General features: G+C 36.4%; 1 protein-coding gene and 23 non-coding genes across 24 annotated transcripts; 23 read left to right on the top strand and 1 right to left on the bottom strand.

The window, feature by feature from the left end:
* Positions 1-206: 206 nt before the first annotated feature.
* On the bottom strand, positions 207-27,837 carry LOC106928500 (plexin domain-containing protein 1-like). The gene is made up of 14 exons (XM_088007703.1): positions 27,678-27,837; positions 20,097-20,245; positions 19,727-19,870; positions 4,854-4,923; positions 4,644-4,766; positions 4,455-4,573; positions 4,275-4,374; positions 1,750-1,845; positions 1,575-1,656; positions 1,450-1,510; positions 1,246-1,363; positions 1,127-1,153; positions 892-1,049; positions 207-806 (listed from the first exon to the last, which is right to left on the bottom strand). The coding sequence occupies exons 1-14, from the start codon at positions 27,787-27,789 to the stop codon at positions 693-695; spliced, it is 1,473 nt and encodes a 490-aa protein (XP_087863829.1). The 5' UTR covers positions 27,790-27,837; the 3' UTR covers positions 207-692.
* trnac-gca (transfer RNA cysteine (anticodon GCA)) lies at positions 5,156-5,227 on the top strand. Its single transcript has one exon. It is a non-coding gene; the product is annotated as a tRNA-Cys (tRNA).
* trnac-gca (transfer RNA cysteine (anticodon GCA)) lies at positions 6,417-6,488 on the top strand. The gene has a single exon. It is a non-coding gene; the product is annotated as a tRNA-Cys (tRNA).
* On the top strand, positions 6,877-6,948 carry trnac-gca (transfer RNA cysteine (anticodon GCA)). The gene has a single exon. It is a non-coding gene; the product is annotated as a tRNA-Cys (tRNA).
* trnac-gca (transfer RNA cysteine (anticodon GCA)) lies at positions 7,305-7,376 on the top strand. Its single transcript has one exon. It is a non-coding gene; the product is annotated as a tRNA-Cys (tRNA).
* trnac-gca (transfer RNA cysteine (anticodon GCA)) lies at positions 8,862-8,933 on the top strand. The gene has a single exon. It is a non-coding gene; the product is annotated as a tRNA-Cys (tRNA).
* On the top strand, positions 9,282-9,353 carry trnac-gca (transfer RNA cysteine (anticodon GCA)). Its single transcript has one exon. It is a non-coding gene; the product is annotated as a tRNA-Cys (tRNA).
* Positions 10,005-10,076, top strand: trnac-gca (transfer RNA cysteine (anticodon GCA)). Its single transcript has one exon. It is a non-coding gene; the product is annotated as a tRNA-Cys (tRNA).
* Positions 10,433-10,504, top strand: trnac-gca (transfer RNA cysteine (anticodon GCA)). Its single transcript has one exon. It is a non-coding gene; the product is annotated as a tRNA-Cys (tRNA).
* On the top strand, positions 10,653-10,724 carry trnac-gca (transfer RNA cysteine (anticodon GCA)). Its single transcript has one exon. It is a non-coding gene; the product is annotated as a tRNA-Cys (tRNA).
* Positions 11,081-11,152, top strand: trnac-gca (transfer RNA cysteine (anticodon GCA)). Its single transcript has one exon. It is a non-coding gene; the product is annotated as a tRNA-Cys (tRNA).
* trnac-gca (transfer RNA cysteine (anticodon GCA)) lies at positions 11,301-11,372 on the top strand. Its single transcript has one exon. It is a non-coding gene; the product is annotated as a tRNA-Cys (tRNA).
* trnac-gca (transfer RNA cysteine (anticodon GCA)) lies at positions 12,032-12,103 on the top strand. Its single transcript has one exon. It is a non-coding gene; the product is annotated as a tRNA-Cys (tRNA).
* trnac-gca (transfer RNA cysteine (anticodon GCA)) lies at positions 12,460-12,531 on the top strand. Its single transcript has one exon. It is a non-coding gene; the product is annotated as a tRNA-Cys (tRNA).
* Positions 12,680-12,751, top strand: trnac-gca (transfer RNA cysteine (anticodon GCA)). Its single transcript has one exon. It is a non-coding gene; the product is annotated as a tRNA-Cys (tRNA).
* Positions 13,411-13,482, top strand: trnac-gca (transfer RNA cysteine (anticodon GCA)). Its single transcript has one exon. It is a non-coding gene; the product is annotated as a tRNA-Cys (tRNA).
* On the top strand, positions 13,839-13,910 carry trnac-gca (transfer RNA cysteine (anticodon GCA)). The gene has a single exon. It is a non-coding gene; the product is annotated as a tRNA-Cys (tRNA).
* Positions 14,563-14,634, top strand: trnac-gca (transfer RNA cysteine (anticodon GCA)). The gene has a single exon. It is a non-coding gene; the product is annotated as a tRNA-Cys (tRNA).
* trnac-gca (transfer RNA cysteine (anticodon GCA)) lies at positions 14,991-15,062 on the top strand. The gene has a single exon. It is a non-coding gene; the product is annotated as a tRNA-Cys (tRNA).
* trnac-gca (transfer RNA cysteine (anticodon GCA)) lies at positions 15,715-15,786 on the top strand. Its single transcript has one exon. It is a non-coding gene; the product is annotated as a tRNA-Cys (tRNA).
* trnac-gca (transfer RNA cysteine (anticodon GCA)) lies at positions 16,143-16,214 on the top strand. Its single transcript has one exon. It is a non-coding gene; the product is annotated as a tRNA-Cys (tRNA).
* trnac-gca (transfer RNA cysteine (anticodon GCA)) lies at positions 16,867-16,938 on the top strand. The gene has a single exon. It is a non-coding gene; the product is annotated as a tRNA-Cys (tRNA).
* Positions 18,240-18,311, top strand: trnac-gca (transfer RNA cysteine (anticodon GCA)). Its single transcript has one exon. It is a non-coding gene; the product is annotated as a tRNA-Cys (tRNA).
* Positions 18,673-18,744, top strand: trnac-gca (transfer RNA cysteine (anticodon GCA)). The gene has a single exon. It is a non-coding gene; the product is annotated as a tRNA-Cys (tRNA).
* Positions 27,838-27,866: the final 29 nt, after the last annotated feature.

Here is a 27,866-nt window from a genome sequence, read left to right as displayed (position 1 = left end):
AATTTTTTTTACTGTTTTTCTCTGGTCTTTTCTATCACAATCTTAAATTAAAACATATTTCATTCAGCTATTGCAGTGTATCATTTGGAAAACTATTTCCAGCATTTTTCTGACCCGTCGAGAATCGTCATCGGTCTTCATGGAGTAATGTACCCTAACTAACCTTCACAGAACATCTCCTAAGATTAAATTACACACAAGAGAACTCTCTTTATTGGTTTTAATGACTTCTAAATTAGTTTCAATGGACTTTATATAGAGGAATCAGAATAAAATGAGTGTAATTACAAATGCACAGCACAATTCTCTCACCTTTATCTGAAAAAATATAAAAACAAATCAAAACTGCACTGTACAACATACTCAGGATTTTTTGTGAAAGTAAAAAAAATAATAATTCAATTGAATGCACAAGAAACTAAAACTCCCTTTTTCCAATTTCTTTATTGGATCAATGAAGGAGCGCTCACTTTAGTGTATAAGACTCTTTATGAGACATAGCTATGCATACTTTTGAACACCTTTCATGTGAAATTGATCAGTGTGCAAATACTGCCTAATTGTCACCAAATATGTAAAACTCAGCTATACTGTTCCAAAATATTACACATGTTTTATATTTTTTGGGGGGTGGAAAAAGAAGTCACAGTGCTTCAGTTTAAAACGTAGATGGTTGCACAGATTTGCACATTTCAGCATGGCCCAGCTTTGACGATGCTGTGCTTTTCATGACCTTCTCCCTCAACTTCTGTGTATCCTGGTCGCTGATTTTGGAACTTCATGGATGGCCAGTAGCTTTTGCGTCTCTGTTTGGCAACATTTAATGGAAAATATGATATGAACACAACAAGCATGTTAGATTTTTTTATTATTATTATATCTGTGGCGTACCTGGATGAGGTAGAGCGGTGATAAGCCGGTGGGATAGCAATGGATGCAAATGGCGACAAGTATCAAAGCCAAGAGTAAGACCAGAGCGGCCGCTATCCCCGCTATGATGCCAGTGTGAGACAATTCTTTACTTTTGGTTGAAGACTTTGTTTTCACATCTGAAGCCAAAATAAACATCCGTGTTTTTAAATCCAAAGCAATGATTTGTGATTAATAACTTTTATTTGTGACTCACCGCTGCCCGTAATGAAAATCTCATCATCTGGAGGAAATTAGTGTGTTTAGCTTTTTAGTTCTGTTCAAGAATTCTGAAGTAATTATGTTTAACAAATAAAATCATCTGGGAAAGATTACCTCTTTTACACTCTCTTTGTTCTGGAATTAAAGGTGTTGTGTCCTCTGTTTTTGGTGCAACAGAAGAAGCCGTGAAACCATCCTCCTTGAAGTAATCATCACAAGTTGCGTCTTTGCTCTGTCCACACACACACACAGCAATAAAACTCTGTTTCACTTCGAAACACAGTCAAATTGAAGCAAACATCTGCGCCCCAGTCCTACCTCCTCCGAACAAGAATAATCCAACCATTCCTGCCTGTGACGGTCCATTCCATCTGAACACCTGAAACATGATGTTTGAATAAAACAAAGAGTGACATTTTTATTTGAGCTGTTTAGCTGCTCACCTCTGCAGAACGTTACACCAACTGCAACCAGACGTTTGGTTGGAGGAGAGGCAGCGCTCACAGCTGTCATGTACGAGGCAAGCTGGAAAAAAAAAAGAGAAAATCAGTGAAATGAGATTTCATTGTTTTAAAGCTGATATTAAGATATGAAACATTCGTGAGAGATTTCACTGACTGGGGAGTGGTGTGATCTCTACAGCAGATGAATTGGTAATCTTTGTCATGTCGATTTCAACTCGATGGTACTCATAGATCGTTTGTTGAGCTCCATCTTGAAAAGGAGAAATAAAATGTAAACATAATATTGTCTAATGACTAATTACAGCATTGTTCACTTCTATTGGTAAAAAAAAAAACCTTAAAGCTGGTGTATGTAACTTTTAAAAATATATTTTTTTTTTACATATTTGTTGAAACTGTCATTATGTCGTGACAATATGGTCTGAGACAAATAATCTGTGAAAAATTAGAGTTCCTTCGACTTTTCCTAGCGCTGACTAAAAACAACCAATCAAAGCCAGGAGGAGGGTCTTAGAGCTGTCAATCACCCTCCTGCTATCCAACCTTGTTTTCTGCTTAGGAGTAGCTTCTTTCTGATAGCAGAGTCTATCGTGAATGCTCACTCTAGCTAGCATGGCCACTGATGGCGGCGGATAAACAGTTTTCCTGAAACGTTTAACTGCAAGTAAGTAACTAAAACTTTATTTATCACCTTTCAAGAAACTAAATAACAAATACACAAAACTAATTCAAGCAAAAGCAGATTTAAAAAGACAAGTTTGTCCGCCATTAACACATTTAGCAGCGAGTGCATGAGGTGACTGACAGCGCTAGGACACGTCCTCCTGCCTCTGATTGGTTGCTTTTGGTCAGGAGCAGTGCATTTCTTCAGATGGCAATAGTAGCTCAGGTAATCTTTTCAAAGATTACACTACAAGATTCTTTTTGTAACTTTTAAAAATATATATTTTTATATATTGTTTTCTGAAAACCCATCTTTTTTCATTGTCATCTGACCTAGCATGAGAGAGATCACTTTATTTGTCACATTGTGTATAACATCTTTTGTTTGGTTGTTTTATGTTGGATGCTTTTATATGGTGTCTTGCTTGCTTGCTATTGTAAAAGTGCCTATAAATAAAGTTGGGTTGGGTTGATGTCTTGAATTCACATCCAGCTGCAAAACCACATATCAAAGTGCTTTTTAGTTTCCTGGCAGAGAACAGCATATTGTTGTACAAAATGTCCTGGAATTTAAACAACAAAAGCAAAAAAACAATCTGTGATATTTAACACAGTGTTTGTGGACAAGCAACAAACTCTCAGCATCCACCTGACTTAAGAGTAGGTGGGAGATGTTTATATATTTATCCTATTTCAACACAGACCCTGGGAGTGTTTGTTGCTGAAGAGCTCAATCTTTGTCTCATCTCACCATAGAGCACACACTGTTAGTCCACATGTTTACATTTTTCAGGGAAGAATAGAAAAAAAAAAAACTTCCCTGGCAACAACTCCAAACCACCAGCTTGCATGCAGATAACAGTTGTTATGGAAACTTGCTTACCTGAAGATAGATTTTTATTTTTATTTTATTTTATTTTTTACCTCTCTTATCATCCTTGTAACTTTGCAAACGAAAATGCAAAATTTTGTTGCTCCTGTCATAGTTCAAGTTATTTTAAGCCTCCAAAGTAGATGTGGCAAGTTTAGGCAAATAGCTATTCTTTGTAGACTGAACATACAGCACATCCACCTTAACTGATTGACATGTTGTCCTGTCTTTCCTATTTTGGTCAGTTTTCAACGCTGATTACCTTAAAAAAGTAAAAATACATTAAAAAAAGCTTCAGTTTTATTTATTTGTGATATTTTTACTATTTATAATTATTTATATGTATGTATTTGTCATATTTATTCAAGAAAAAATAATCAGGGTGATATAAAAATAATGCAACTGCCACAAAACTTAGTTTCCACCCCACATTTTAACCAGGGGAGCCAATAAGTGTGAAGGGTACTATATCTGTGCAAAACTCTGCTGATATTCTGCTAATGTAAAAAAAACCCCCAAAAAACAAAAAACAAATTCGCAATTGCTGTGTTTCCATTAAATAAGAACCCAGTTAAAATCACAGGAGAATAAGTTTGTTCGTGTGATAAGTCATTAAAAAACATACCAGCCATGTTCCTCCAGTTACTTCCTGTTGTCTTCTTATTTGTGTTTTGTGCCAGGAGCTGTGTTTCTATTACAAATGCCTGCAAAACTTTATTGGCATTTTGCTAACGTCAAATAAAACACAATTTTGCAATTGTGGTGTTCCCATTAAATAAGAAATACAATTAAAATCATGCGAACAAGTTTGTTCATGCGTTAAGTCATTAAAAAAACATGATGCACAATCATCCTCCAACTACTTTCTGTTGACATCTTTCTTCATCTTTTCCAAAAGCAGAAACATCCAGTTGTTGATCACATGACTCGTGTGATGCAATAAAAGTGTTTCCATTGCGGTTTTGGGAAATAAACCAGTTTCTATGTGGTCCAAAAACACTATGTCATCCAGCCAAAACCTTTCATCAAAAAATTTAAGATTTTTGGAAATTACTTTGTTTCCCGTAAACAAATTTATTTTTCGAAATATGATTCAAAAATGAATCAAAATTGTGCAATTATGTGGATGAAATGCAGCTATTGACCTGGTGATTGTGACGTGGATGACATGACCATGAAGGCATCTGACAATCCGGCCTTCACTGGATGTTCGGCCGATCCGATCACATCCAGTGTCAGAGGAATCTGTTCAGCAGAAAACAGAATATCAAAGTTGGTGAATTACGATTAAATATCTAGAAGCACAGATGAAAAATCCGTCTCACGTCTCTGTAGCTGAAAGAAATTCTTCCTGTCTTATACAGAGCAGCCTGAAACGTAAAGGCTCCAGCTGACTCTTTGCCTGGAAGTCGAACCCTCTCCCACTGGACCACAAACACCTCTCCTACAGAAAACAAGTTACTTTCAAACATCTGGGTGAAATCTGGGTGCCAACATGTGAGATGATGTCATACCATTATCCAGGTACTGAACAGTGGAGTCTTTAGAGTAGCTGGGGTCAAAATTAGCCATCAGAGGGGCGATGTACTGTGTGGTGGTCAGCATGCGGTGAATAACATCTCCAGTGAAGATGAATCCTTAAAAAAAGACCAGATGGGACAATATATTTAAAACATCCCACTGAGAGCATATGTGGAAAGGAGGAAAGGTTACTGGAGTTGTACCTCCTGTTGCAATGGTAATCTGCCTCAAGAAATGTCCGTAAAAAGGGAAGTCAAAAGACAAGGCGACTCTCTGCAAACAGAAAAGACACAAACTCATACAGCAGTCAGAAAGTGCAAAAAAAGAGGAAAAAAATCTAAATTCTTTCATGGCAATCTCAGTTCTCAGACAAACCTGGAGGATTAACTAATGTCTTTGAGAAATTGCTGCATAAAATCATATTACCAAAGAATAAAAAACTACTCATGTAGTGATTCAGAAGTCATATGCACAGAACAGAACAATAACACAAATTTCAATATGTGGAGGTATAGCTCAGTGGTAGAGCATTTGACTGCAGATCAAGAGGTCCTCTGTTCAAATCTGGGTGCCCCTATTTAATATATGTTAACAAAATTTCCAATGCAGTACCTTCAATAACAAGTACTGGCATGCTGAATTATCTGATTTTGAAAAATAGAGTGCAATATATTCCACAAAGCTTTATGTGTTTCAAATCCAGATTTTAAAACCTACGTCATAACCTATGCAGAAACAATTTCAAGAATTTAAATTCTCAACAACCACTGTACAAATACATAATATGCTGAATTCAAACATCCTGATAGGTAAAACAAGTATGTAGCAAATATTTTGATGCCAGCCAATCAGTTTTGTTAAATTCAAAAGGATATCAAGGCTTTATCTGCTTCAAATCCAGATATTAAAACCTATTAAAAAACAATTTAATTAATTTAAATTCTCAACAGCCACTGTACAAATTCATAAAATGCTCCCCATCTATTCGAACTCTGCATCACTTTGGCAAGTACAGCAGGAACATATTCTGAACTTAATTGTAGATGTAATGTTAACTAAAAACAACTAGAGTTCATACATTTGCTGATGACAAAATGTTAGGAATTTTGGGATCATAGACAAAACCATGACTATCCATCCATCCATCCATTTTCTGAACACCCTTGTCCCTCAGTGGGGTCGGGAGGGGTGCTGGTGCCTATCTCCAGCTAACGTTCCGGGCGAGAGGCGGGGTACATCCTGGACAGGTCGCCAGTCTGTCGCAGTAAAACCATGACTAATTTATCAGATTGAGCTAATAATGGTGTTTCTGAAAAATTCCTAATGGAGGATGCACCAATTTTCTGGATTTCAGCAAATTCAAAGCTCAAGTCTAAACACTTGTTAGATGCAAAATAATATGAACTCAAATGAGTTCAAATATCCTGATCTGTAAAACAAGCTAAATCTCCACAGCATTACTTTGGGGGAAAAAATCACTTCAAGTACAACAAAATATTTTAAAATGAGGTTAAATAGTTTACACTTTAATATATCTATGAGATATAAAAGACTAGAAATGTTTGATAGATATCTGATTGTCATTGTCAATGCAGCACTTTCAATACCAAGTATGCTGAATAATCAGATTTTGTAAGATAGACTACAATATATTCCACACAGATAAAGCTTCATGTGCTTCAAATCCAGATTTAAAAACCTTCATTATCGCCTACGAAGAAGCACTTTCAAGAATTCCAATTCTCTGATTATGTATTACATGACATGGGGGTATAGCTCAGTGGCAGAGCATTTGACTGCAGATCAAGAGGTCCCCAGTTCAAATCTGGGTGCCCCCTGATTAAAAACTGTAAACATCCAGATTAATGTGGAAAACCTAGAGTGGCAGACATATCTGCAGCTGTATGTTTACTGTATGTAACTCTGGGGTTGAGGCTTATAGTCAGGAAAATATATATTTATTTCATAAATAGTGTTATTCCCTGACTTTTTGTTTTGTGAAGAACCCAGAGAGGGTAAGTTCAAATATCCTTATCTGTAAAACAAACTAAATCTCCACAGCATTACTTTGGGGCAAAAAAAAAAATCACTTCAAGTACAACAAAATATTTTTAAATGAGGTTAAATAGTTTACACTTTAATATATCTACGAGATATAAAAGACTAGAAATATTTGATAGATATCTGATTGTCATTGTGTGTGATGATAAACCATTTCCATAAAGTGGGGGTATAGCTCAGTGGTAGAGCATTTGACTGCAGATCAAGAGGTCCCCAGTTCAAATCTGGGTGCCCCCTGATTAAAATCTGTAAACATCCACATCCAGATTAATGTGGAAAACCTAGAGTGGCAGACATATCTGCAGCTTGTATGTTTACAGTTTTTTAACAAAACTCTTATAGTCCGGAAAATACATATTTATTTCATAAATAGTGTTATTCCCTGACTTTTGTTTTGTGAAGAACCCAGAGAGGGTAAGTTCAAATATCCTTATCTGTAAAACAAGCTAAATCTCCACAGCATTACTTTGGGGCAAAAAAAATATCACTTCAAGTACAACAAAATATTTTAAATGAGGTTAAATAGTTTACGCTTTAACAGGAGAGTCCGACCCAACTCTCCAGTTGATTCAGTAAAATGTTACACATACAGTGGGGGTATAGCTCAGTGGTAGAGCATTTGACTGCAGATCAAGAGGTCCCCAGTTCAACTCTGGGTGCCCCCTACTTAGTATCTGCTTGTGAAATTCACAATGCAGCACTTTCAATAACAAGTATGCTGAAATTGCAAGATAGAGTGCAATATATATTACACAAAGACTTACTGCTTCAAATCCATATTTTAAAACCTACAAAGAAACAATCTTGTAAATATAAATTCTCTGACTGTATGTGTTATATGACATATAACATCCACATCCAGATTAATGTGGAAAACCTAGAGTGGCAGAGATATCTGCAGCTTGTATGTTTACAGTTTTTTAACAAAACTCTGGGGTTGCGGCTTATAGTCCAGAAAATACATATTTATTTCATAAAGATTTACCCTTATTTATTGTAAAGTGTTGATTTTGTTTTTGAAACCTTATTTATTTTGAAGTGTTTATTTTTGAACAATTTTTAATTTTTGAAACCTTATTTATTGTAAAGTGTTGATTTTATTTTTGAACCCTTATTTATTGTAAAGTGTTGATTTTATGTTTGAAACCTTATTTATTTTGAAGTGTTTATTTTTGAATCTTTGAAACCTTATTTATTGTAGAGTGTTGATTTTATTTTTGAACCCTTATTTATTGTAAAGTGTTGATTTTATTTTTGAACCATTTTTAAGGTTGATTTTATTTTTGAAACCTTATTTGTTTATAAGTGTTGAAACCATATTTATTTTTGAAGTGTTTATTGTTGAACCATTTTTAATTTTTGAACCCTTATTTATTTTGAAGTGTTGATTGTCTGTAAGACCTTAGACATGAATTGCCCCATACGGGGTTTGAACCAATGACCTCAGCATTACCAGCATGGTGCTCTAACCTGCTGAGCTAACTCACCTACCTTACAAACTGTTGGGTTTCCATGGATTTAAGAAGAACTTACATGATCTTACCACAATGGAGATTTGATAAAAGTGCTTATATTCTAATGTTTTTCAAAACATACATAATATTTTATTTTCCAGGGATTTTGTATTTTGAAGTGTTGATTTTATTTTTGAACCATTTTTAATTTTCAAGTGTTGATTGTATTTCAGAGATATTTTTTTATTTTAATGTGTTAATTTAATTTTTGAACCATTTTTTGTTTATAAGTATTGATTTTATTTTATAGCCATTTAGCCAAGTCTCTGTAGAACCATTTGTCTCTGCTAGTGACATCTTCAATACATTTTTTTCATCCCAGGCTTAGTTTATGGACTGTAATGTGAAATTGGACACAATAAATGACTTGCACAACATGGGGGTATAGCTCAGTGGTAGAGCATTTGACTGCAGATCAAGAGGTCCCCAGTAGGAGCATATAAATATTGAAAAAAAGGGGTCCTAGGCTTGAACCTTGGGGTACCCCACATGTGACCTTTGACCTATATGATTAGAAGTTTCCATTTGAAACAAAGAAATCCCTGTTCTTTATGTAAGATTCAAACCAGTTGAGCACTGGACAGGAGAGTCCGACCCAACTCTCCAGTTGATTCAGTAAAATATTACACATACAGTGGGGGTATAGCTCAGTGGTAGAGCATTTGACTGCAGATCAAGAGGTCCCCAGTTCAAATCTGGGTGCCCCCTGATTAGTATCTGCTTGTGAAATTCACAATGCAGCACTTTCAGACTTACTGCTTCAAATCCATATTTTAAAACCATATTTTTTAACAAAACTCTTATAGTCCGGAAAATACATATTTATTTCATAAATCGTGTTATTCCCTGACTTTTGTTTTGTGAAGAACCCAGAGAGGGTAAGTTCAAATATCCTTATCTGTAAAACAAGCTAAATCTCCACAGCATTACTTTGGGGCAAAAAAAAAATCACTTCAAGTACAACAAAATATTTTAAAGAGGTTAAATAGTTTACGCTTTAACAGGAGAGTCCGACCCAACTCTCCAGTTGATTCAGTAAAATATTACACATACAGTGGGGGTATAGCTCAGTGGTAGAGCATTTGACTGCAGATCAAGAGGTCCCCAGTTCAAATCTGGGTGCCCCCTGATTAAAATCTGTAAACATCCAGATTAATGTGGAAAACCTAGAGTGGCAGACATATCTGCAGCTTGTACATTTACAGTTTTTTAACAAAACTCTGGGGTTGAAACTTATAGTCCGGAAAATACATATTTATTTCATAAATAGTGTTATTCCCTGACTTTTTGTTTTGTGAAGAACCCAGAGAGGGTAAGTTCAAATATCCTTATCTGTAAAACAAGCTAAATCTCCACAGCATTACTTTGGGGCAAAAAAAAATCACTTCAAGTACAACAAAATATTTTTAAATGAGGTTAAATAGTTTACACTTTAATATATCTACGAGATATAAAAGACTAGAAATATTTGATAGATATCTGATTGTCATTGTGAGTGACGATAAACCATTTCCATAAAGTGGGCGTATAGCTCAGTGGTGGAGCATTTGACTGCAGATCAAGAGGTCCCCAGTAGGAGCATATAAATATTGAAAAAAAGGGGTCCTAGGCTTGAACCTTGGGGTACCCCACATGTGACCTTTGACCTATCTGATTAGAAGTTTCCATTTGAAACAAAGAAATCCCTGTTCTTTATGTAAGATTCAAACCAGTTGAGCACTGGACAGGAGAGTCCGACCCAACTCTCCAGTTGATTCAGTGAAATGTTACACATACAGTGGGGGTATAGCTCAGTGGTAGAGCATTTGACTGCAGATCAAGAGGTCCCCAGTTCAAATCTGGGTGCCCCCTGATTAAAATCTGTAAACATCCACATCCAGATTAATGTGGAAAACCTAGAGTGGCAGACATATCTGCAGCTTGTATGTTTACAGTTTTTTAACAAAACTCTTATAGTCCGGAAAATACATATTTATTTCATAAATAGTGTTATTCCCTGACTTTTGTTTTGTGAAGAACCCAGAGAGGGTAAGTTCAAATATCCTTATCTGTAAAACAAGCTAAATCTCCACAGCATTACTTTGGGGCAAAAAAAATATCACTTCAAGTACAACAAAATATTTTAAATGAGGTTAAATAGTTTACGCTTTAACAGGAGAGTCCGACCCAACTCTCCAGTTGATTCAGTAAAATGTTACACATACAGTGGGGGTATAGCTCAGTGGTAGAGCATTTGACTGCAGATCAAGAGGTCCCCAGTTCAACTCTGGGTGCCCCCTACTTAGTATCTGCTTGTGAAATTCACAATGCAGCACTTTCAGACTTACTGCTTCAAATCCATATTTTAAAACCTACAAAGAAACAATTTTGTACATATAAATTCTCTGACTGTATATGTTATTAGACAATAAACATCCTGTACAACATGGGGGTATAGCTCAGTGGTAGAGCATTTGACTGCAGATTAAGAGGTCCCCAGTTCAAATCTGGGTGCCCCCTGATTAAAATCTGTAAACATCCACATCCAGATTAATGTGGAAAACCTAGAGTGGCAGACATATCTGCAGCTTGTATGTTTACAGTTTTTTAACAAAACTCTTATAGTCCGGAAAATACATATTTATTTCATAAATAGTGTTATTCCCTGACTTTTGTTTTGTGAAGAACCCAGAGAGGGTAAGTTCAAATATCCTTATCTGTAAAACAAGCTAAATCTCCACAGCATTACTTTGGGGCAAAAAAAAAATCACTTCAAGTACAACAAAATATTTTAAATGAGGTTAAATAGTTTACGCTTTAACAGGAGAGTCCGACCCAACTCTCCAGTTGATTCAGTAAAATGTTACACATACAGTGGGGGTATAGCTCAGTGGTAGAGCATTTGACTGCAGATCAAGAGGTCCCCAGTTCAAATCTGGGTGCCCCCTGATTAGTATCTGCTTGTGAAATTCACAATGCAGCACTTTCAGACTTACTGCTTCAAATCCATATTTTAAAACCTACAAAGAAACAATTTTGTACATATAAATTCTCTGACTGTATATGTTATTAGACAATAAACATCCTGTACAACATGGGGGTATAGCTCAGTGGTAGAGCATTTGACTGCAGATCAAGAGGTCCCCAGTTCAAATCTGGGTGCCCCCTGATTAAAATCTGTAAACATCCACATCCAGATTAATGTGGAAAACCTAGAGTGGCAGACATATCTGCAGCTTGTACATTTACAGTTTTTTAACAAAACTCTGGGGTTGAAGCTTATAGTCCAGAAAATACATATTTATTTCATAAATAGTGTTATTCCCTGACTTTTTGTTTTGTGAAGAACCCAGAGAGGGTAAGTTCAAATATCCTTATCTGTAAAACAAGCTAAATCTCCACAGCATTACTTTGGGGCAAAAAAAAAAATCACTTCAAGTACAACAAAATATTTTTAAATGAGGTTAAATAGTTTACACTTTAATATATCTACGAGATATAAAAGACTAGAAATATTTGATAGATATCTGATTGTCATTGTGAGTGACGATAAACCATTTCCATAAAGTGGGCGTATAGCTCAGTGGTGGAGCATTTGACTGCAGATCAAGAGGTCCCCAGTAGGAGCATATAAATATTGAAAAAAAGGGGTCCTAGGCTTGAACCTTGGGGTACCCCACATGTGACCTTTGACCTATCTGATTAGAAGTTTCCATTTGAAACAAAGAAATCCCTGTTCTTTATGTAAGATTCAAACCAGTTGAGCACTGGACAGGAGAGTCCGACCCAACTCTCCAGTTGATTCAGTGAAATGTTACACATACAGTGGGGGTATAGCTCAGTGGTAGAGCATTTGACTGCAGATCAAGAGGTCCCCAGTTCAAATCTGGGTGCCCCCTGATTAAAATCTGTAAACATCCACATCCAGATTAATGTGGAAAACCTAGAGTGGCAGACATATCTGCAGCTTGTATGTTTACAGTTTTTTAACAAAACTCTTATAGTCCGGAAAATACATATTTATTTCATAAATAGTGTTATTCCCTGACTTTTGTTTTGTGAAGAATCCAGAGAGGGTAAGTTCAAATATCCTTATCTGTAAAACAAGCTAAATCTCCACAGCATTACTTTGGGGCAAAAAAAATATCACTTCAAGTACAACAAAATATTTTAAATGAGGTTAAATAGTTTACGCTTTAACAGGAGAGTCCGACCCAACTCTCCAGTTGATTCAGTGAAATGTTACACATACAGTGGGGGTATAGCTCAGTGGTAGAGCATTTGACTGCAGATCAAGAGGTCCCCAGTTCAAATCTGGGTGCCCCCTGATTAGTATCTGCTTGTGAAATTCACAATGCAGCACTTTCAGACTTACTGCTTCAAATCCATATTTTAAAACCTACAAAGAAACAATTTTGTACATATAAATTCTCTGACTGTATATGTTATTAGACAATAAACATCCTGTACAACATGGGGGTATAGCTCAGTGGTAGAGCATTTGACTGCAGATCAAGAGGTCCCCAGTTCAAATCTGGGTGCCCCCTGATTAAAATCTGTAAACATCCACATCCAGATTAATGTGGAAAACCTAGAGTGGCAGACATATCTGCAGCTTGTACATTTACAGTTTTTTAACAAAACTCTGGGGTTGAAGCTTATAGTCCAGAAAATACATATTTATTTCATAAATAGTGTTATTCCCTGACTTTTTGTTTTGTGAAGAACCCAGAGAGGGTAAGTTCAAATATCCTTATCTGTAAAACAAGCTAAATCTCCACAGCATTACTTTGGGGCAAAAAAAAAAATCACTTCAAGTACAACAAAATATTTTTAAATGAGGTTAAATAGTTTACACTTTAATATATCTACGAGATATAAAAGACTAGAAATATTTGATAGATATCTGATTGTCATTGTGAGTGACGATAAACCATTTCCATAAAGTGGGCGTATAGCTCAGTGGTGGAGCATTTGACTGCAGATCAAGAGGTCCCCAGTAGGAGCATATAAATATTGAAAAAAAGGGGTCCTAGGCTTGAACCTTGGGGTACCCCACATGTGACCTTTGACCTATCTGATTAGAAGTTTCCATTTGAAACAAAGAAATCCCTGTTCTTTATGTAAGATTCAAACCAGTTGAGCACTGGACAGGAGAGTCCGACCCAACTCTCCAGTTGATTCAGTGAAATGTTACACATACAGTGGGGGTATAGCTCAGTGGTAGAGCATTTGACTGCAGATCAAGAGGTCCCCAGTTCAAATCTGGGTGCCCCCTGATTAAAATCTGTAAACATCCACATCCAGATTAATGTGGAAAACCTAGAGTGGCAGACATATCTGCAGCTTGTATGTTTACAGTTTTTTAACAAAACTCTTATAGTCCGGAAAATACATATTTATTTCATAAATAGTGTTATTCCCTGACTTTTGTTTTGTGAAGAATCCAGAGAGGGTAAGTTCAAATATCCTTATCTGTAAAACAAGCTAAATCTCCACAGCATTACTTTGGGGCAAAAAAAATATCACTTCAAGTACAACAAAATATTTTAAATGAGGTTAAATAGTTTACGCTTTAACAGGAGAGTCCGACCCAACTCTCCAGTTGATTCAGTGAAATGTTACACATACAGTGGGGGTATAGCTCAGTGGTAGAGCATTTGACTGCAGATCAAGAGGTCCCCAGTTCAAATCTGGGTGCCCCCTGATTAAAATCTGTAAACATCCAGATTAATGTGGAAAACCTAGAGTGGCAGACATATCTGCAGCTTGTACATTTACAGTTTTTTAACAAAACTCTGGGGTTGAAGCTTATAGTCCAGAAAATACATATTTATTTCATAAATAGTGTTATTCCCTGACTTTTTGTTTTGTGAAGAACCCAGAGAGGGTAAGTTCAAATATCCTTATCTGTAAAACAAGCTAAATCTCCACAGCATTACTTTGGGGCAAAAAAAAAATCACTTCAAGTACAACAAAATATTTTTAAATGAGGTTAAATAGTTTACACTTTAATATATCTACGAGATATAAAAGACTAGAAATATTTGATAGATATCTGATTGTCATTGTGAGTGACGATAAACCATTTCCATAAAGTGGGCGTATAGCTCAGTGGTGGAGCATTTGACTGCAGATCAAGAGGTCCCCAGTAGGAGCATATAAATATTGAAAAAAAGGGGTCCTAGGCTTGAACCTTGGGGTACCCCACATGTGACCTTTGACCTATCTGATTAGAAGTTTCCATTTGAAACAAAGAAATCCCTGTTCTTTATGTAAGATTCAAACCAGTTGAGCACTGGACAGGAGAGTCCGACCCAACTCTCCAGTTGATTCAGTGAAATGTTACACATACAGTGGGGGTATAGCTCAGTGGTAGAGCATTTGACTGCAGATCAAGAGGTCCCCAGTTCAAATCTGGGTGCCCCCTGATTAAAATCTGTAAACATCCACATCCAGATTAATGTGGAAAACCTAGAGTGGCAGACATATCTGCAGCTTGTATGTTTACAGTTTTTTAACAAAACTCTTATAGTCCGGAAAATACATATTTATTTCATAAATAGTGTTATTCCCTGACTTTTGTTTTGTGAAGAATCCAGAGAGGGTAAGTTCAAATATCCTTATCTGTAAAACAAGCTAAATCTCCACAGCATTACTTTGGGGCAAAAAAAATATCACTTCAAGTACAACAAAATATTTTAAATGAGGTTAAATAGTTTACGCTTTAACAGGAGAGTCCGACCCAACTCTCCAGTTGATTCAGTGAAATGTTACACATACAGTGGGGGTATAGCTCAGTGGTAGAGCATTTGACTGCAGATCAAGAGGTCCCCAGTTCAAATCTGGGTGCCCCCTGATTAAAATCTGTAAACATCCAGATTAATGTGGAAAACCTAGAGTGGCAGACATATCTGCAGCTTGTACATTTACAGTTTTTTAACAAAACTCTGGGGTTGAAGCTTATAGTCCAGAAAATACATATTTATTTCATAAATAGTGTTATTCCCTGACTTTTTGTTTTGTGAAGAACCCAGAGAGGGTAAGTTCAAATATCCTTATCTGTAAAACAAGCTAAATCTCCACAGCATTACTTTGGGGCAAAAAAAAAATCACTTCAAGTACAACAAAATATTTTTAAATGAGGTTAAATAGTTTACACTTTAATATATCTACGAGATATAAAAGACTAGAAATATTTGATAGATATCTGATTGTCATTGTGAGTGACGATAAACCATTTCCATAAAGTGGGCGTATAGCTCAGTGGTGGAGCATTTGACTGCAGATCAAGAGGTCCCCAGTAGGAGCATATAAATATTGAAAAAAAGGGGTCCTAGGCTTGAACCTTGGGGTACCCCACATGTGACCTTTGACCTATCTGATTAGAAGTTTCCATTTGAAACAAAGAAATCCCTGTTCTTTATGTAAGATTCAAACCAGTTGAGCACTGGACAGGAGAGTCCGACCCAACTCTCCAGTTGATTCAGTGAAATGTTACACATACAGTGGGGGTATAGCTCAGTGGTAGAGCATTTGACTGCAGATCAAGAGGTCCCCAGTTCAAATCTGGGTGCCCCCTGATTAAAATCTGTAAACATCCACATCCAGATTAATGTGGAAAACCTAGAGTGGCAGACATATCTGCAGCTTGTATGTTTACAGTTTTTTAACAAAACTCTTATAGTCCGGAAAATACATATTTATTTCATAAATAGTGTTATTCCCTGACTTTTGTTTTGTGAAGAATCCAGAGAGGGTAAGTTCAAATATCCTTATCTGTAAAACAAGCTAAATCTCCACAGCATTACTTTGGGGCAAAAAAAATATCACTTCAAGTACAACAAAATATTTTAAATGAGGTTAAATAGTTTACGCTTTAACAGGAGAGTCCGACCCAACTCTCCAGTTGATTCAGTGAAATGTTACACATACAGTGGGGGTATAGCTCAGTGGTAGAGCATTTGACTGCAGATCAAGAGGTCCCCAGTTCAAATCTGGGTGCCCCCTGATTAAAATCTGTAAACATCCAGATTAATGTGGAAAACCTAGAGTGGCAGACATATCTGCAGCTTGTACATTTACAGTTTTTTAACAAAACTCTGGGGTTGAAGCTTATAGTCCAGAAAATACATATTTATTTCATAAATAGTGTTATTCCCTGACTTTTTGTTTTGTGAAGAACCCAGAGAGGGTAAGTTCAAATATCCTTATCTGTAAAACAAGCTAAATCTCCACAGCATTACTTTGGGGCAAAAAAAAAATCACTTCAAGTACAACAAAATATTTTTAAATGAGGTTAAATAGTTTACACTTTAATATATCTACGAGATATAAAAGACTAGAAATATTTGATAGATATCTGATTGTCATTGTGAGTGACGATAAACCATTTCCATAAAGTGGGCGTATAGCTCAGTGGTGGAGCATTTGACTGCAGATCAAGAGGTCCCCAGTAGGAGCATATAAATATTGAAAAAAAGGGGTCCTAGGCTTGAACCTTGGGGTACCCCACATGTGACCTTTGACCTATCTGATTAGAAGTTTCCATTTGAAACAAAGAAATCCCTGTTCTTTATGTAAGATTCAAACCAGTTGAGCACTGGACAGGAGAGTCCGACCCAACTCTCCAGTTGATTCAGTGAAATGTTACACATACAGTGGGGGTATAGCTCAGTGGTAGAGCATTTGACTGCAGATCAAGAGGTCCCCAGTTCAACTCTGGGTGCCCCCTGATTAGTATCTGCTTGTGAAATTCACAATGCAGCACTTTCAATAACAAGTATGCTGAAATTGCAAGATAGAGTGCAATATATATTACACAAAGACTTACTGCTTCAAATCCATATTTTAAAACCTACAAAGAAACAATCTTGTAAATATAAATTCTCTGACTGTATGTGTTATATGACATATAACATCCACATCCAGATTAATGTGGAAAACCTAGAGTGGCAGAGATATCTGCAGCTTATATGTGTATGTTTACAGCTTTTTAACAAAACTCTGGGGTTGCGGCTTATAGTCCAGAAAATACATATTTATTTCATAAAGAGTTACCCTTATTTATTGTAAGGTGTTGATTTTATTTATGAACCATTTTTAAGTGTTGATTTTGTTTTTGAAACCTTATTTATTTTGAAGTGTTTATTTTTGAACCATTTTTAATTTTTGAAACCTTATTTATTGTAGATTTTATTTTTGAACCCTTATTTATTGTAAAGTGTTGATTTTATGTTTGAACCATTTTTAAACCTTATTTTGAAGTGTTGATTGTCTGTAAGACCTTAGACATGAATTGCCCCATATGGGGTTTGAACCGATGACCTCAGCATTACCAGCACCGTGCTCTAACCTGCTGAGCTAACTCACCTACCTTACAAACTGTTGGGTTTCCATGGATTTAAGAAGAACTTACATGATCTTACCACAATGGAGATTTGATAAAAGTGCTTATATTCTAATGTTTTTCAAAACATACATAATATTTTATTTTCCAGAGATTTTGTATTTTGAAGTGTTGATTTTATTTTTGAACCATTTTTAATTTTCAAGTGTTGATTGTATTTCAGAGATATTTTTTTATTTTAATGTGTTAATTTAATTTTTGAACCATTTTTTGTTTATAAGTATTGATTTTATTTTATAGCCATTTAGCCAAGTCTCTGTAGAACCATTTGTCTCTGCTAGTGACATCTTCAATACATTTTTTTCATCCCAGGCTTAGTTTATGGACTGTAATGTGAAATTGGACACAATAAATGACTTGCACAACATGGGGGTATAGCTCAGTGGTGGAGCATTTGACTGCAGATCAAGAGGTCCCCAGTAGGAGCATATAAATATTGAAAAAAAGGGGTTCTAGGCTTGAACCTTGGGGTACCCCACATGTGACCTTTGACCTATCTGATTAGAAGTTTCCATTTGAAACAAAGAAATCCCTGTTCTTTATGTAAGATTCAAACCAGTTGAGCACTGGACAGGAGAGTCCAACCCAACTCTCCAGTTGATTCAGTAAAATGTTACACATACAGTGGGGGTATAGCTCAGTGGTAGAGCATTTGACTGCAGATCAAGAGGTCCCCAGTTCAAATCTGGGTGCCCCCTGATTAAAATCTGTAAACATCCAGATTAATGTGGAAAACCTAGAGTGGCAGACATATCTGCAGCTTGTATGTTTACAGTTTTTTAACAAAACTCTGGGGTTGAAGCTTATAGTCCGGAAAATACATATTTATTTCATAAATAGTGTTATTCCCTGACTTTTGTTTTGTGAAGAACCCAGAGAGGGTAAGTTCAAATATCCTTATCTGTAAAACAAGCTAAATCTCCACAGCATTACTTTGGGGCAAAAAAAAATCACTTCAAGTACAACAAAATATTTTAAATGAGGTTAAATAGTTTACGCTTTAACAGGAGAGTCCGACCCAACTCTCCAGTTGATTCAGTAAAATGTTACACTTACAGTGGGGGTATAGCTCAGTGGTAGAGCATTTGACTGCAGATCAAGAGGTCCCCATTTCAAATCTGGGTGCCATCAACCCCCAATAAGCAACCATTTACAAAAAGACATTGACAAGGTCAAAGCTTTATTTCTATTGGCCTTGGACTATAGACAGAATAAGCAGAGACTAAACTGCTTTAATCTCAATTTTAAACACCTGCTTCTTCATCTACCAGTATTTCTAATCAGTTCTAATTTAATCTATCACTATTCAACATTGTCCAAATTGTAGCTGACCATGAGCAGAGCTAAAAGGATTAGAGCCGGTTTAAGATGTAAACCTGAAGATTTCACCACAACTGGTGTTCCATTTAGAAGAAAACCAACAGTTTTCCACAAGGTTTGTGTAAAATCCAACATTTTCAGTTAATATTTTGAAAAAAGTCAAACTCTGAAAGGTCTGACTTGGCATGTATGACTTCATTCCAACAATACATTCAGTGGAAGAAATTAAATATTGAGGGTAGTGCTTGTTATTGTTTTGGAAAACCCATTTTTTTTCAAAATCGTGTGATTTTTCTTTCTGTTTACTGCCGTTTTGCGCTTCTAACAACAAACTCAGCTGTGGTCCCGTCTGACCAGAGCACTGTTTTCCCATGATTGCCGTGTCGCCTGTATAGCTTGGTGTGATTATGACAATTAAGTATTATTTTGTGTTCTTGTCTCGCTTTATATCCCAACAAAACACTGAAATTGAACATTCAAAGAGCATGCATACTTTTTCAAGTTATTGCAAACAGGTTGGAATCTATTTCTAAAGAAGCTAAATAGAAAAGAATCAAACTAAGTGTTCTCGCATGTTTGTAGCCGATTATTTTGTATAAGAGTGATCAATTCTAAATGTGAATCTCTCAGTTTTGTTGATCAACACTGTAAGCTTTTCATCAAATGTGCAAAAATAAAAGAGAACAGTTTTAATAGCAAAAAAATGATGCAGGTGGGAGACTGGTGGAACAATTACACGGTTAGTGGCTTTATTTCTAATTTATTCAAACAAATATCAGTAAGTAAGACTCACCACAGCCTGTTTGTATGAATTTGACAGAATGCTGTGGACTCTAACTTGGCCATGTCGGACGTCTGTCATGTCAAACCACAGGTCCTGGGTTCGCTGGTCCTCAGGTCCAAACCTGCGCCACGTGTAATACTTGCCAGAATCCTCCTTCAAGACAGAAACAATGTGGATCACAGGTCGCAAAAGGCCTCAGAAAAATGTTTAAATATCATCATGTTTCATGCCGTTCCAAGCTTGTGTAGAGGAGTAAATATTTCTTTCCAAAAGAGGGCACTGTTTAACCTCAGCTAAAACAAATACATCAGGTTACAAACCTAAGTACTATTACGTGCCTTAAATATTTATTGCAAGAAGAAACACTGGAAGCTCTCACCACTACATGTGTCATGTTGTTTGGCAACGTGTTGATTGTTAGTCCTCCACCCAGAACTGCACGGCTTGTTCTCCCCAAAGAAGATGTCCGAACTCTATAGCCGGCAGCCGACTCTTCACGCTGCTGCGGGATCACGCTGTACAAAACATCTATTAGAAAAAGATAAGAAGCATTTTTATCCACTGGGTCTGTATAATGGATTTTAAAATGAAAGCAGCATTTCATCAAAAGGAAAAATGAAAATCATATGTCAGTTTTATTGCAACTCTAAAATGTGATGTTTACAGCTGTGGTTTTGTGTTCAGACAGTCAGTCTTGAGAGAAATTAAAACTTTTCCTTTGAATTTGTCTGCCTTGCCTTTGTTAGCAAACACCATTGTTGAATGACTGCAGAAACAATACAAAACAATAGAATGTTTTTCTTCTGCTTTGAATGAGTTGTCAAAACCCTGGAATCAAATCAGACCATATCTGGTAAGCAAACTGGGGTAGGTAGGCTTTGGTTTAAACTTTTGGGTGTTGTAATTGACAACTTGCCCCCATGTCAAACCACATCTTCTTGGCTTATGTTAAAAGTTTATTTTTGCAGTGTGCTGTGCTTTTCATGGCGTGTGGAAAATTCATGTTCAGCTGGTATATTTATCCTCATAATTTGATTTATACATGTAGACATTTTTGTCCTTACCCAACCTCAGCTTTATGTAGCTGTATAAAAACGCCTCCTCAGAGGTGCAAATTGGCACTTTTGACAATAATTATATAAAATAACCTCTGGAAGGCTTTTTCTGGGGCTTTCGTTGTAGGGAAAAAAATAATTAGAGGAAATTGAAAAAATTATAAAAAGAATTGCTTGTGGGTGCTTATTTATTCAGACTAAAAATAAAAAGTAATCTTGTCTTTAGTTGCTGCGGAAATATTCAATTCTAACTTTACGTGTGCAAAGAAACACAAGAGATTCCAGAAGGACATCATTTAACGAGAACAAAGTTTTAGAAGTAAAAGCTTCGCATTGTCTCTTTCTTTGCAACAGCGCTTTGTTGAGAAGTTCTTTGAGGTTTGCAAACATCCGTTTTATTAACAGCTCTCTTAATGTCCTACAGCATCCTGTGGATAACTGCCGTCTGTGTGTGGTGTTGTTGTCCTATTGATGTCCTTATGTGGGCTAACCTTCAGTTGTTAAATAGATTATCTTACGCTTGACTCTAGTTAAAATACTTTGCTATAAAGAGGAGTTTATACATGAACAATGACAATGTCTACAAGATGCAAGGTTGTGTGGCTGCAAAAAGATTCCAAATCATCACTTGTCCTTTACCACGTTTGACAGTTTGCATGAGATGCCTTTTTTGCTGATATGTTGTGTTTTATTTTCTCTTAAATATCTGTTTTGGTCTCAACTGTCGTAAGGAGTTGGCTCCAGAAGTTCGTAATTTAATTGATGTGCATAAAGGAAAAGGTTTTTCCTCACAACCTTTTTGAAATAATAAACACTTGTCCAGTCTTTTTCTCAGTAAATCTGTCATAAAATGTAGTTTTAAACAAACTAACTGCAGCGTTAGAATTTGAGACGGCGATCTGGGGGATTTTGACATTTCTCAGTATTAAAATATGTAGGAAAGAGAAAAAAAATTGCAAATGGTGGACATATGATGGTCACAATTGTGAAGGCTAGTCAGTGATAAAACAAATTAGCAGTCTCATTAATACTCATTTATGAGAACAGATAAATTGAGGTTGTTATAAATTCAACTGAAGCTGTTACACTATTTTGGATACTGTTGCTCTGTTTCTTTTGGTCTTTTAATCCCATTACAAAAAGCTGTTTGAGAATAAATGATTATGTCTTTGACAATAATTGGTCAAGGATCACTTTTGGTCTTTTAGTCCCATTATTTTTCTTTATGTATATTGGTCTAACTATATATTTAGTTAGAAAAGAAGGTTTGGGAAGAACTAAAGTTATTTCTTTGACAATAATGCGGTTAAGAGACTAAAAAGAGAGCATGGGTATTCGTTGAATTTATAACATGTACCATTTATCCCTTCGTTTTTCTCTAGTCACTTTACCGGACACCGTAGTGACGTCACAAAGCAGCCTATATAAACCCATGGCGAGCGCTTAGTTTCCGCGGGGTGTCTGATCTAACCCTAAATGAGGGTTTCCTCCTGTACTAAGCGTTTGCTGTTTTCTTGTTCCTGGCTTTCAGCAGATTACAGGAGGACGTTAGCAGGAGCGTTAACAGGGGAAAAAAGCCAGGAAATCACCCCGACGTGCTCAGCTTCCTCCCTGAAACCCCGGCTATGTTTGCCGTGGTCAGCCCGGCTGCCACGAAGAGTTAGCCTCTGCTGCTCCGTGGGTTTTTCCAGTGGGGGAGTCTCTGTCTGAGCAGATTAAAACTGAGTGAGGTGACCCTGTCGGACCTGCTGTGGTTCGATGTGGAAACCTGTGCTCAAACATTCTTTAACAAGAGCCCGCCATTATTTTTGCTGTTTTTTTTTTCGTTTTTTTTTTTTTTAACCGTTACATCAGCTAACTCACAACGCTAGCTAAATGTTGCATGAAGCACGAAGGTTGGAAAATTGCCTCAAATATTTGGGAGCTGAAGTGATTAGAAACTAACGGCTTAAAAAGAGATGCCGAAGAAAAAAAAACATTTAGGGGTCGTAGAATGTATTTTTTAGGACTGCAGAGTCTCACTCAATTTACTTAAGATGTAGCCACGGTGGTTTAGTTAAAATAGGGAATGGAATCCAGATATAAACGGAGAAAAATCGAACTGATTTCACTTGGCATGGAAAGCATTCTTTGGGACAACAGAGTTCATTCTGATTGTGTCCCAGCTAACATAAAATGCTTGTCCAAATAATTCATAACATTTTTGATTTACCATGTCTCAAAAATACTATGACGACTAGACAAAAAGGCATAAAAACAGAAGTGCCAAGTTTAATGTGGACAGTACTGCCAAAGTGTTGACTTACCCATTCAAATAATTGATTTCAGGTGTATTAATCACTTGTGGCCATAGCTGTGTTAAATCTGGCACCTGGATATGCAGACTTCTGCAAACATTTTTGAAAGAACTGGTTTCATGGACAGTTGGTGTAGCAACTGGGAATAACATAAAATGAGAGTTTCTGGCAACCTTCAGATTCATCCCTGATCCAGGGATTAAATGAAATTAAATGACTAAATTACCAACTCAGCATGTTATGCAACTCTACAGAGGCATGGTAATGAGAAATGTATTTTGATTCAGGTGTGTTAGAAAACATGACTTTTACTCCACTTTAGCCATTGTGTGCAGACACAACTCCCACACCCTCTTTTTACTTATAGATCAAATTATTGAGATAAGTGCCTGAGAAATTCACTCTTATCTCAGTTTAGCAACAATCTACTTTTATCTGGAGGTAATTTAAATGAATTTCTCTAAACATGGATCAGTAGCTTTTTGGCTGCTAAATGAATTTTTCCACAAGGGGGCATGTCCAGACCTGTTCCTCTCTGACCGGTTGCTATGCAAACACCTATCACCCTCACTCAGAGGTACTTCTTAATTAGATTAAGACCATATTTATTGACTTAGCTCTCTGTTAGAGTATGTTCTCCACCCTGTGTTGTGTGTCAGATCCTTTGTGGCTGCCAATTATATCACAGTAAATCTAGACGTGTGAATGTTGAACAGCGGATCCACCCCTGTGTGGCGTCTTTTTGGTAAAAGGAACAATGACGTCTCATCATAATGGGGGGCAAATAAATTCTTATGGCTCATCTGTTTCAGTTACAATGCAGCTTTTGTCAAATTTAGAGGCATGAATTTTGGAAACTTTGGAAAACTTTCTCTTTGTACTAGCTTTCCCAGAGGAATTATTTATGGCACACACCTTTCCTCTTGCTGCAGATTGGCTTTAACACAGAATTTGAACTTCAATATTTAAGATATTAACAACAAATTGAAACTTATTGCTAATGTCTAATGCAAAATAAAAATATGCTTGTTTTTTAGCTTCGAAAAGCTCACTTTAATGTCAACATCTCATCGACACTTAGAAAATCACAGCCATTGGGATAAAGCAACAAAATACCAATGTGGTGAGTCAGCGGCAAGATTCAATCTGAACATCTGTTCTTCTTTTAGGGGAAAGTACAGGAATTGGGTCTAATTTAGAGAACACAATTTTTTTTAATTTTTTTTTTAATGGAATGAGATGAAATTAAAGATTTTAATGAACACCTTTTCAATAAAGGTGATGACTAACTCATCAATGATTGTAGACATGTTCCTGGTATTTCAGGCATAAATATTATATGTGTTATTAATCAGCTGGTGACACTTTGTTATTTTCCCTGCACAAAATATTAGGTGAAGCGACTACATATATGCTGATAACAGGCTTTGTGATTTCTGTGTTTGTATATATTCATAATTATTTCATGTACCTAAGGGGAGTTTAGACACCTCTTCATTTGCAAGAGCATCATAAATCTTGGGCCTTTGTTGATTTCATTGAACCATGCACTATAAAGCTACGGTGAAATAATTTTCCATCAATCGGTTTGCATAATTCTGAACTGATAAAAATGGTTGGTTCTGTTCTGTGCAAAAAATGTTCCTCATTTTTCATAAAATGAGGAACAATGAGCATCTTCTTAATATGATTGTTTTTATACTAATAGAGTGTCTTCACTCTTTGAAGAATATGACTCACAACAACATTTAATTTCCCTTTGGAATAATAAAGTATTTTGGAACTGATTTAGAACGAATCTATCATAAATTCAAACTTGCACTAACAATTATTGATTTTGAAAACAATTTCCACCCAGAAACCTTTGAGAAAAATTGAGATATTTACTCAACAATGCAATTTGTAGAGAGCTTGAATGTACTAAATCTTTTCAAAAATAATATCTTTTGGTAAACACATGCAGTTGTTAAAGATTATAAGTGAGGTTTGAACTACAATATTTCTTTAAAAATGTTGAGGTGTAGGATCACAAGCTTGTGGAAAAGTCCAGTGAGTTTAAAAAAAAGGACTCATTTAAAGCAATAAAAAACCATATGCTTTGGCCTGAAAACTGACCCTTGTCTGTTCTTTTAGGAGCTAGCAAACCTCAACGTTTAGCTGCCTGTTTCTGTGCGTGGTCAGAGAGGACACACCCTTCCTGAGCGGAGGCCGGAGGAGTTGGCATCAAGTCCCAAACATCCAGCCACAATAAACATCTACAGTTCTTTCCAACGACTTCTGCAGAATTGCATTTCCACATTTCTTAAATTGCTTTCCACCAAAATAGTTTTCGCCTAAATTATGTCACTTTTTTCTCACATCTTTGGCTGCAGTTGGAGTACAGCTTTACTAAACCTTTCTACTCCGATTAAATCTTGAAGACAGTGCTGCGGCTGCTGCCCTCTGTGTTAATTTTTGGACAGCCTCCAATCTGCTGACACGCCACAGCAAAAATGACCACATTTTAATGACTTTTAAGGAGACTCATTTGATAAATGACACCAATTAATCTTGAAAAGAGCCAAATAACATTCATCACACTCTTCTTATTTAGACAAATCTTCTCAAGGAAGAAACAAGTGATATTCTCACTTATCTCTATCCAGTGCTCGGCATGGAGAAGACTGCCTATTCTGCTTTTCATTGTCCAATTAGAGAAACGGATGAGTTCAGAGTGTTCAGCTCAAAACCATTTCTCAAACAAACACTGTTTCAAATTCTCAGATATATTTCACTGTTTTCGCCCTTATCTCTTCCCGCCAAATCGCATCTATGTTTCCCATAACAGGTCATGCTGGATAAAACCAATTAAAGAAGCTCAGATATTGGAATGAAAGACAATAACAATATCATGAGTTTAGATTTCTAAAATCCCTCTATTTTTGATTACAGCCTCGTTCTAAAATGTTTGGATCACTTTCAAACTTCTTGTTTAGCTAACTTACGAGCAGGACAAGAGACAAGAGGCCAAAAAACTGAGCTCATTACGGGGTGCATAATTCATTCCGGTCAAGTTGGCGTCAACGACTCTCTTGGGACCAACGTTGTTTTTACAAAACAAAACTCTGTAAAATTGAATGGCACAAGGAGACAGGAAAGAAATAAAGACAAACGTGGAATTTGATCGGGTCATTGTTAACATCTGACCTCTAATGTCTCAAGGACCACCTGCAAACTCTATTTTCATTTTCAACAGATTTCCTGATGCAGAGGAAGTGTCATGATCTCAGGCATAATTTGTCTCATTGCCTTACAGCTGCAGCAAGTAACTTTTATAAACTATATTTTTTTTAGATATGTGTTGAAACTGACAGTATGTCATGACAGTATGGTATGAGTCAGATAAACTGTGGAAAAAACCCTGACCTCCTCTGCCTTCTCCCAGTGCTAACTAAAAACAACCAATCAGAGCCAGGAGGAGGGTCTTAGTGCTGTCAATCAAGCTTGTGTGCATGCCACTTGTTCCCTGCTATGATACAGATCTCCCCGTCCACAGAGTCTGTCACAAATGTTAAGTCTAGTTTTCCTGTAACGGTAAGTTGTTTCTTCATCATTAGCGTATTCATGAGGATGATTGACAGCACTGAGACGCTCCTCCTTGCTCTGATTGGTTGTTTCTGACCATTTCTTTACACAGCAATAGCAGCACAGGGAGGAAGTGGAGGAGCTTGATTTTACCACAGATTATCTCTCATATTATACAGTTTCAACATGGTGATAGATTTAACAAATATATAAAACACATATAGTTATTTTTCATAAAAGTCTTGTACTGCAGCTTTAATAACACAGTATGTCACCTTAATTCTGTGTACAACACTTTGCCCTCATCACAGACAGCTTTTTCTTATCTGAAATCACTAATTTAATTAAAGCACGAGAGAGAGGGGGGGGGGGAGAGATTTATCTTCTCTCTGTTTCCCAACTTTTACACAAAACAAGACATTTTGATGAAGATCAAGAAAAGCACCAAATGAGCCATTTTTCTCTTCTGCCAGACTGCAGCAGAGTGGCAAGAAGAAAAACAGGTCCAAATCTAATTTTAAACTTGCAACAGACTGCTTGCGGGTTGTTGCTTAGTCTCAGTTGCATGCTTGTGGGGAAGATTTTTTTTTATATAGTTCCCTTTATTGTGAACTTGTTCATTCACTTTTGTGTGTAAAACAGAAAAAGTCATGGTATGCCCACTTGTTCCTTCATAAAGATTCCTACTGAAGTTTTGTGGTTTGGAGCGTGTTTAAATAGAAAACACTTTCACCAGTGATGCTTACTTACACTTAAATTAATAACTGATGAGATAAAGCTATGGTTTACAATATTTTGAATTTCTATACTGAAACATAAATAACATTACATTATAAGAAGAATTGCATCTGCCTATATTGTTTTTGTTCTTATTATTTTTTCAAGTCTTTGACACCAACCTGAAAATTAGCCATCTGGCCATGATCTCATGTATTTACATACTAATCTGAATTAATTTGCGTTGTGAAAATTTTAGAAATAAACTAAGTGCATTAAACTAAATAGGACGTGAGTGAGTAGACGGTAAAACTATTCACAACTCACCTGTCTGCTGTTGATCCCAAACGTTGGCCGGTTCTGTTTGGGAGAGACAGAAAAACAGCATCACCCAACCGAACCACATGTTACACTCTGCAAAAACACAAAAATGCTGCATCCACTCCTTTCTTTTCTCTGCAAAAACAAATTTCAGCCTGCTTCCACCCGTCGCTGTCTCATCCGTCCCTCTGAATC

This window comes from Poecilia mexicana, unplaced genomic scaffold (assembly GCF_051168715.1).
Source record: "Poecilia mexicana isolate PSO_F unplaced genomic scaffold, ASM5116871v1 scaffold_8, whole genome shotgun sequence".
Taxonomy (NCBI): domain Eukaryota; kingdom Metazoa; phylum Chordata; class Actinopteri; order Cyprinodontiformes; family Poeciliidae; genus Poecilia; species Poecilia mexicana.
The sequence above is the reverse complement of the archived record's forward strand: the minus strand, read 5'-3'. Positions and strand labels throughout refer to the sequence as shown.

Bases quoted from the DNA above. Each gene is read 5' to 3' on its own strand.
- LOC106928500 (XM_088007703.1), bottom strand. From the start codon at position 27,789: ATGCAGCATTTTTGTGTTTTTGCAGAGTGTAACATGTGGTTCGGTTGG. The intron at 4,767-4,853 runs GTACAACTCCAG...TCTTTTTTTAAG, and splicing joins GATTACCATTGCAACAGGAG to GATTCATCTTCACTGGAGAT. The intron at 4,574-4,643 runs GTATGACATCAT...TGTTTTCTGTAG, and splicing joins TGTTCAGTACCTGGATAATG to GAGAGGTGTTTGTGGTCCAG.